This window comes from Cyprinodon variegatus, unplaced genomic scaffold (assembly GCF_000732505.1).
Source record: "Cyprinodon variegatus isolate N-32 unplaced genomic scaffold, C_variegatus-1.0 Scaffold731, whole genome shotgun sequence".
NCBI lineage: Eukaryota > Metazoa > Chordata > Actinopteri > Cyprinodontiformes > Cyprinodontidae > Cyprinodon > Cyprinodon variegatus.
The window spans coordinates 332,602-342,358 of record NW_015151184.1 but is presented as its reverse complement, the minus strand read 5'-3'; the positions used below and the strand labels follow the sequence as shown (position 1 = coordinate 342,358).

The following is a 9,757-nucleotide window of genomic DNA, read 5'->3' as shown; positions in this document are numbered from 1 at the left end:
ACAACAACCTTATAGAAGACATCTTGGTTCACGGCATCTTGCTGCCTAGCTGAAGGACCTAAGCTTCCTTGGGAAGTCCAGTCTGCTCTGTCCCTTCTTGTAGACAGCTTCACAGTTATTTCTCCAGTTTGTTGTCCAAGTGAACACCAAGGTATGTATACTCCTCAACCACCTCATCTTCTTCTCCCATGATGTTAAGAAGTTTCAACTTATTTCTGTTTCTTCTGAAATATACAATTATCTTCATTGTTTTGTTGACATTGAGGATCATATGATTGTTTCCAATGACATCCAATGACAGCAGAGTCATCCAAATATTACTGCAGATGGTAGGACTCTGTCTGGAACTGGAAGTCAGAGGTGTACAGAGTAAAAAGGAATGGAGAGAGTACCATCCCATGTGGTGCTCCTGTGCTGATGACAACTTGATTAGACAGTTGACCCTTCAGTCTGACAAACTGTGGTCTGTTTGTCAGGTAGTCTTTGATCCAGGCGTTTGTTGAAGCCTCCACCTGAGTCTTTTGAAGTCTTTCAAAAAGTAAATCAGGCTGAATTGTGTTAAATGCCCTGGAGAAATCAAAGAACATGATCCTCACAGTGCCCTGCCTTGTCTAAATGACAGTGGGTTTGTTGAAGCAGGTGTATGATGGCATCTTTAACTCCAACTCTAGTGCAATAAGCAAACTGCAGGGGTCTTGATATCTGCTTGTTTGTTTGTTGAGGTGAACCAACAGAAGTCTCTCCAGGACCTTCTTGATGTGGGATGTCAGAGCAACAGGTCTATAGTCACTTGGCTGAGTCTTATTTGGAACTGGAACAAAGCAGGAGGTCTTCCACGTGACTGGAACTGTCTCCAGGGTCAGACTAAGGCTGAAGAGGTGCAATGAAAACCTTCTTCTCTGCACCTTCAGGACTCTGGGGCTATCATACTGTATATGCATTGGTCTTTGCCATAGAGGGAGTGAAGAATATGGGAAACAAGAATGATGTCCATATTTGTTTTTTAAAGTAACACCATGGCTCTAACATATATTAAACTCTTAAGCTGCTTGATTTGCTAGTATTGAAATGTTCTGTCTTGCGGCATATTATCAACATGCTTCAAAAACACACACGTATATGGAAAACAAAGAACACTGTTAAGGATTATCCTACAAAATGTATGTTCCATATCTCAAGTTTCTACTCAGCTACAAGACTTTTTTAGTCAACCCAAATTCTAAATTACACATTCTGTCATATTACATTTTAGTGATGAAAAGCTTCCCTTTAAAAATCCAATCTAAACAAACGGCAGTTGTTATTTTCCTTTAGTCTTTTCTCTGGGCTGCTCAGTTCAGCAGTGGGTAGCACTGCTGCCTTGCAGCAAGAAGGTTCCGGGTTCGATTCCTGGCCCTGGGCCTTTCTGCATGGAGTTTGCATGTTCTCCCTGAGCATGTGTGGGTTCTCTCAGGGAACTCCAGCCTAACAGGACTGTTAGGTTGATTGGCTTCTCTAAATTCATCTTAGGTGAATGGTTGTTTGTCTCTGTGTTGCCCTGCAATAGACTGGTGACCTGTCCAGGGTGTACCCCGTCTCTCGCCCATAGACAGCTGGAGATAGGCACCAGCACCCCTCGCAACCCCGCTTGAGATAAGCATGACGGAAATTGGATGGATACTCTTTTCTCCGCTGTCAGGGATGTGCAGTGTTTTTTTGGTTGGTTGGTTTTTGGGACCCCAGGTTTTTCACCACCGTTGGATCAAGATATTGGAATAAATCTGCTGCTGTATATCAGGAACTGGCTACCAGTAATTCTTTTCTCATTGTAGTAAACAAAGTATATTTAACCGAACTCCGTGTCTTTAGTTGCAGTGAACCTTTATGTTTTCTCCTTCCAAGGAAACCTCTGATTTGAGAGTAAATTCTTCCTTACTTTATGTCCCTGGATCTCAGGTCACATTACCTCCTGGAGTAACCTGTCCCATCGCTGATATCCCAACAACCGCTGCCATCAAAATAACTGGTCATTCATATTATTGTCTCACAATAAACGATTTCTGAGATCATTTGTGCATCTGGGTCAGGCTTTGTCTTTATTTCACTTTTCACCAGTTGATCTTTAAGCACCATGTCCTGAATTTGTTTTTGTTTGTTTGTTTTATTGGGACAGAGGAAACATCCCGAGGCACAGGGGAGTGGCGGCCTAGTGGTTAAGGCTAGAGCTTGGAATCCTGAGGTTCTGGGTTTGGGCCCCACTCCCACAGACTGACATTCTGGTTTCCTGAGAAAAGTCCCCTAACCCCCGATTGCTCCCTGAGCACTGCAAAATGGCAGCCCACTGCTCCTCAAGGGGATGAGTTAAATCCAGAGTGGATTTCGTTGTTCTGTACTTGTGACAGTGTAATGACAATAAAAAGCTTAAAAAAAAACAAAACAAAAAACAAGCCTAAGTGAAACCTCTCCGGTTCTGGATCCTCTTTTCTTCATTCACCCTGCAGATTTTCAGATTTTTGTTTTGGAGATAGAAAACCAGGTGGTTTTGTATGTTTGGTCAACCATTTAATTTCATTTGCATGTTTTCTAAGCCAAAACAAGGTTTTTTTTTATCCACTCTGTAAAGCCTCTAACTCAACGCTAATTCAGACATTTTGAATTGTAAATGCTTCCTGGATGGGAAGTGAAATGTCTTTAAACTTGGAAACTAAGTCCAGTGGATTGTTTTTCAACTTTTTTGGAAAAATCAGATTCTTGTTCAGTTCCATTTGATTAAAATCACTTTATTTTTTCTGAAGGAAAATTTAATTTTCTAATACTTTTTTTTTCAAGGGGTTGTTATAGGTGTTAGGTGCTGTCTTGCAGCAGATCAGGGTAAACCTCTGACTGAAGACACTTTGTTGTCCTACAGTCTGTTAAAGTGGATGCTCTGGCTGGTCCTTAATGTTCTTCATTTTGTGGAGATTGTTCCCACAACAGGGCTGGACTTTCTGAAGATTTATTTACTTTGAAAGATTCCAATCAAAAAGTTTAACTTACAGACTCCTTTAATACAATATAGGTTTGGGATTATTTAAAAAAAACTTTTCCATATTTCTGTCTTATTCTGGTAAAGATTTTAGTCAAATTTTAGTCATACCAATTTCTGTATGATTTTTTTTTTTCATTGCTGATGTTCTTTTTACACATCTTTAACCTGCTTGTCCTTTTATTAGAAACTACTGTAGCAATGAAACTGTTTTTCATGACTGTGTGGTCTCATCTCACCACCAGATGGAGCTAAACAGTCACGTGGAGATCAATTCTATTTTATGTAAGATGCTCTTTTAACAACAGATTCTCATTATGCCCACTCATAAGATATTTGGCTATTTACTCTAAGAAATGTTCGGTATATGTGTGTGAACTGCATGCAGAACAGATCCTTACCTTAAAAAATGTAATGTTTTTAAAAAGAAATGTTCTTTTTTCCTTTGGGGAAATTAAATTACATTGCATTTACTCAACCTCAAGCCAAACTCTCTTAATCTTTCCCTCCATGGCAACAACAACGTGCAGGGAGGCAAAGGATGCAAAGTAACCTGTTGATATCATGTTATAAAAACATGATATAAATGACACTGAAAGGTGTTTTAATGGTTTTTAATACAATGTCAAAGAGGAAAATGATTCAAATGGCCCATTAATTGTATCCGAATTAAATCTGAATACTGTGGGTGAACCTGAGCTTCAATTCTGTTTTCCATCTCCGTCCACGTTCACATGCTTCCCCCCTCCACACCTTCCCACGCGCCCACTCATAAGTCAGCTTCTCAACAGCCTGTTGCTATTAGATACAGCTGAGCTTGTCACCATAGCAGCAAATGCTCCATCATTTTTTTCCCATCTGTTCTACTGATGCCTACTTTCACGTACACAGCCGATCAGCAGAGGGGTGGGAGGGTTGTCCTTGAGTTGCTGAGTCTTCTCAGGTCCAGCTGGGTGTGTGTGTGTGTGTGTGTGTGTCCACATGTCCTGACAGAAGACAGGATGCATGCATGCTTATTGGTATGCATGTCCTATCATCACTTTAGATGCCTTATTTATGATGTTAAAACTACCACCAGAGAACACAACATTTTCCACATAATCTTTAAAAACATTTTAAAAAGCCAACGCCTCTGTTCACAGCAGACATTCAGACTCTGAATATCACTTGTTGTGCTGACATGAGGAGATTGAACCTCCAGACGTGACTTGAATGCTCACGTAGTGTGCAGATGTCCCATGAGGCTGACGTCAGATTAACAGAAAACACACTGAGATGGAGAGGTGGTGGTGGTGGGGGAACGGGGTTAAGGAGAAGAAGCAGGAGACATGAGAATGAGAAAAGGGAGATGTGGGGATAGTCAAAGCTGATTCTTTGAGGCCAGTGAAAGCAACCCCCCCATACACACACACACACTCACAGGTTGCCATGGAGACCTGCTCTCGCTACCCTCTCCTCTGCGAGCTACCACTTATCCTTGCTGCCTTTCAGTCAGCAGGACATGTGGGTGTGTGTGCTTTTGTGTGTTGGCCCTTCAGGGAATTACAAAATGATAGGGTGAATATTTAGGGAGCCGCGTTTGCAGTCTCTTTAGTTCGGTTATCTAACTTTTCTTTTCCTTTGTGTTTTTCTTATATTAATTTACATTTTTTGTTTCCATCATCCATGGAAACATCTCCACAGGACATGTTTACATGTAGATTCAATCTACTGTTGTTGGTTTGTGTAAACACAAAATAGATGAGTACAGGCACAGTCAGAAAGTGCTTGCATCAGAAACTTTATGATTACTAGTCCTAATCAAAGGATAAGGAACAGAATATCAGGATTGCTAGCATTGAAAAGAAGAGTACATGATTATTGAGCCATTTTCTGAAACTGTGCTATTTATTTTTGCTGATTTTTTTAAAATTATTCTCATTATTTCCTTTCTCTTTTACTGCCGTTCACTGGGAACTCGCCCGCTATTGGACACAAAAGTCAGCAGTCAGTTTTTCATAACACCAGTGAACTAATATTCTGTTTTGCCACCTTACCTTATCATATTAGTTTTGGACACTGAGAATCAATGTACATACTGATATTTAACATAAACATGGGGTTAGGAGGATTGTTTTGCTTTTCTGATCACCAGCTCCTCCAACCAATCCTTCATGCATCCCACAAACCTCCAAAACACCCCCACAGTACATGAAGTCCTGCCCCCCACTGTGTTTGGAAAGAAAACACTTAACCCCCAGGAATCCTGTGTTTAGTGACTCACAAAAGGCTAAGTGGACCCGTTGGCTGACATCAGAACCAAATTGCTGCAAAACAAGCAGCTTAATACATTTGTCTTTGAGTTACAGGACTTTCCGATGGCTGAAGGAGGCTGCTGGTGTGAAGTTCCCTGATGTTTGACACCATCCATCCATCATCCTCTGCTTATCCAGGGTTGGGTCTCAGGGGTAGCAGCTTCAGCAGGGAAGCCCAAACGTCCCTCTCCCCAGCCACTTGAGCCAGTTCCTCTGGGGGAATCCCAAGATGTTCCCAGGCCAGCCGAGAAACATAGTCCCCCCAGCATGTCTTGGGTCTCTCTCTGTGTCTCGTCCTTGTGGAACGTGCCCAGAGCACCTTACCAGGGAGGCGTCCAGGAGGAATCCTAACCAGATGAATGAGCCACCTTAACTGGCTTCTCTCAATGTGGAGGAGCCGCCATTTTACTCAGAAGCCTCCCGGATGACTGAGCTCCTCACCCTATCTCTAAGCGAAAGCCCAGACACACTACGAACAAAATTAATTTTGGCCGCTTGTATCCTGGATCTTTTTCTTTCTGTCATGAGCCAAAGATCATGACCATAGATGAGGATAGAAACATAGATCAACCTGTAAATCGAGAATTTTGCATTTTGACTCAGCTTTCTCTCCACCACAACAGACTGGTACAGCGCCTGCTTCACAACAGACGGCGCACCAATCCCCCTATCGATCTCCCACTCCATCTTCCCCTCATTCGTGAACAAGACCACAAGATACTTTAACTCCTCCACTAGGGGCAGTATATCTTCCCCAACACAGAGAAGGCCCTCTACCCTTTTCCGGCTCTAGACTATGGTCTCGGATTTAGAGGCACTGATCCTCATCCCAACTGCTTTACACTCGGCTGCGAACTGCTCTAGTGAGAGCTGTAGATAAATGATGAAGCCAATAGAACTACGTCATCCACGAATAATGAATAATAATCCTAAGGCCACCAAAATCGATCCCCTCAACACTTTGCTTGTGCCTTGAAATTCTGTCCATAAAAGTTATGAACAGAAGAAGTGACAAAGGGTAACCTTGGCAGAGTCCAACTCTCACAAGTCTAACTTACTCCCGGCAATGCAGACCAGGCTCTGGCTACGTTCACACTGCAGCCTGAAGTGACCCAATTCCGATTTTTTTGCCCATATGTGACCTGTATCAGATCTTTTTATGACAGTCTGAACGACACAGATCGGATTTTTTCAAATGCGACCCAGGCCACTTGGATATGTGGTCCTGAATCCGATACGTATCTGATCTTTTCAAATGCGACCTGTGTCTGTACGGCCAGGTCGCATTCATCCGACCTACACGTCATTGATACTTGACAAATGTTACTAAACGTTACTAATCTGCGTCCTACTAAGCGGAGGCGGGAAAAACTAACAACCATTGCGGAAGATAACACAGAGAGCAGTCAATGGAGAGAAAGAGAGGTTGCTGACTTAATTCATATTTGGAAAGATAGCTCGATTCAGATCAAACTCGAAGGGTCTTACCGGAACCTGGCTCTCTTTCTTTTTGATCTTCTTAAAAAGATTTTGTTCGTAATGTGCCTGCTCCTGTTGGAGAAGAACTTAAAGAACGCAATATATGCTGCGGTATTACGAGTCATGTTTACTTCCTCAAACACTGAGGACGCTTGCTACATGTGACGTCATTGCGTCCTCGAGTGCGCATGCGGGACACTTCGGTTGAACGCTTTCAGTTCACACAGTAGATCACATACAAGTCGCATATACTTGGAAGTGTGAACGGACACGCAAAAAAATCCGATTTCACAAAAAAATCGTAATTGAGCATTAAGGCCTGCAGTGTGAACGTAGCCTCTGACACTGGTCATACAGAGACCTAACAGCCCTTATCAAAAGCCCTGTTACTCCATACTCCCAGATTACCTGCCACAGGATCCCCCGAGGGACAAGGTCGAAAGCCTTGTCAAGATCCACAGAACACATGTAGATTTGTTGTGCAAACTCCCATGCACCCTCAGGATCCTGCTGAGGGTGCAGAGCTGATCGAGTGTTCCAAGGCCAGGACGAAAACCACACCAGTAGTGTTGTTACTGCACTTCTTCCCCCTCCAGAGATGCCAGATTGTGGACCAGAATCACTTAGAAGCAGTATGGAAGTCTTATCCATGGACTCTCCGATCTTTTACCACGCCAGAGTTTTTGCCTCAGTGAACAACTGAGCCACGTGTTGCTTTGACTGCCTGTACACATCAGCCAATCAAGCCCGATAGGACTCCTTCTTCTGCAGCTTCCCTATCCGCTGGTGTCCACCAGTGTTTTCGAGGGTTGCTGCCACTAGATGCACATGATAACCTTTTAGCCACAGCTCCAACTAGCCGCCTCAACAATAGTCTCGGATCATGGTCCACTCAGACAATCTCCCCCATCTCCCTCGGAATGTTTTCAAAACTCTCCCGGAAGTGAAAGTCAAGGCTCCATCTCACTGGGTACTCTGCCAGATGTTCTCAGCAAACCATCACAATACATTTGGGCCTACCAGGTCTGACCAGTGTCCCCCCCAACTATTGGAGCCAGCTCACCACCAGGTAGTGGTAGGTGGAGCGCTCCGCCCCTCTCTTCACCCGAGTGTCCAAGACATGTGGTCACAGGTCAGATGAAACAACAACGAAGTCAATTATTGAACTATGGTGTAGGGTGTCCTGGTGCCAAGAGCACATATGGACATCCTTATGCTGTGTCACCTGGAACAAAAAAATCCCTGATGTGTGGCCATGCTTAGCTACTAACACTGGATATGTGATAGAGCTTGTAGTAGAGTTTTTGGGAGAGTTTCTAAGTAAATAATTCGTTTTTTGTAATTTTATGTGATTAATGTTAGGTAAAGACATATTAACAGAGTGAACAGCAGGGTACGCCATGCTTACATGTTTTAAGATAGGTGTGTTTTAAGGTGAAGATTCTCAGTCATCGATGTCATTCCAAAAAGTCAAAAAAACAATCAACTGGACTTGGTTTCCAAGTTTGATAAATGTCTTGCTTCTCATCCACGGAATTTTTTTGAATTTGCCATTTCAAAAATGTATTTTGATGTGCATGTTCTCATGTCAACTAAGTCCTCATTCACCTGAAACACAGAGGTTGAGGCTGCCTTTCGAGAGCTGAAACAGAGGTTCAAAGCCCCCATCTTGGTGCATCCCAATCCGCTTAAACAATTCACCCTCGAGATTGACGTTTCAGACACAGGGGTCGTGCCGTCCTCTCCCAACACTCAGATGACGACAGGCTCCACCTATGTGCCTTCTTCTCCCGCCGTCTGTCACCAGCTGAGCAAAATTATGATGTGGGACACAGGGAACTACTTGCCATCAAATTACTGCTGGAGGAGAAGCATCAATGGCTGGAGGGGACGGAAGAGCCCATAATAATTTCGACAGACCACAAGAACTTGCCTAGCTTCAGAGTGCCAAACGTCTGAATCACAGAAAAGACCATTGTTAATTGTTTTTCACGAGGTTCAATTTGTCTATCTCCTACAGAGCTGGTTCAAAAAAACTAAGCCCAACGGCCTCTCTCGACTCTACTCGCCCATCGACACCAATGAAGAACCTGCCCCATCCTCCTGCTCACCTGCACCTTCGGAGCCCTCCACTGGGAGGTGGGGAACCTCATCTTTGAGGCATCCTGCCTCCAGCCCAGTCCAGGAAACGGCCCTCCTAATAAGTTTTATGTGCCCAACTCTGTCTGTTCCCAGGTGATTCATTGGTGCAACACTGCCAAGTTCTCTGCTCACTCCGGGATCCATCCACTGGCCTTTCTCTCCCGCTTGTTCTGGTGGCCGTCCCTCCAAAGGGGATGTCCGTCAGTACGTCCTAGCATCCCCCACATGTGTCTAGTCGCAGGCCTCCTTCAACCCCTTCCCGAGCCCCTGGTCACACATTGCCCTGGACTTTGTCAATGGGTTACACCCCTCTCAAGGCATGACAAACAAACTCACGACAACTGATCGACAACCTCACGGCCTGTCACCTAGTTCCTAGAAAATGTTGAAATGTGAAATAATTTTAGGAAATGTTAAATATTATCTGCTGACAAAAAAGTAAAAGGTTAAAATTATGTTCTGACTAAAACTAGACTAAAATGTTGACGGTTTTTGTTGACTAAAACTAAACAAATGAAATGATGTTATCTTGGACTAAAAGAAAGACTAAAATGCTCAACTTATAGTCGACTAAAACTAGACTAAATAAAAATGGGATGATGTTAACTAAATGTGACAAAAACTAACAAGTGATGCTGAAACTGGACTAAAACTGAAACAAAATTTAAAAATGGCTGATAAAATTAACACTACATGCCTGCCAGTAGGTCTGGCTCTCCTCCCGCAGCTTCCCTTCAAGATCTTCACCCCGCAAACTGGCTCCCCCTTTCACTGGTCCCTACACCATTGTGTCAGTTATAAGTCCCACTGCAGTCTGTCTTCGACTCTCCATTTGTCT

At 43.4% G+C, this 9,757-nt stretch overlaps 1 protein-coding gene across 1 annotated transcript in view; it reads left to right on the top strand.

The window, feature by feature from the left end:
• Positions 1-9,016, top strand: part of LOC107097886 (sodium- and chloride-dependent neutral and basic amino acid transporter B(0+)-like) — a 33,189-nt gene extending 24,173 nt beyond the window's left edge. Inside the window, exons 14-16 of the mRNA XM_015395225.1 lie at positions 7,281-7,409; positions 8,798-8,916; positions 9,013-9,016. Coding sequence (XP_015250711.1) covers positions 7,281-7,409; positions 8,798-8,916; positions 9,013-9,016 — 252 coding nt within the window. The remainder of the gene's footprint in view (positions 1-7,280; positions 7,410-8,797; positions 8,917-9,012) is intronic.
• The last annotated feature ends 741 nt before the right edge of the window (positions 9,017-9,757 follow it).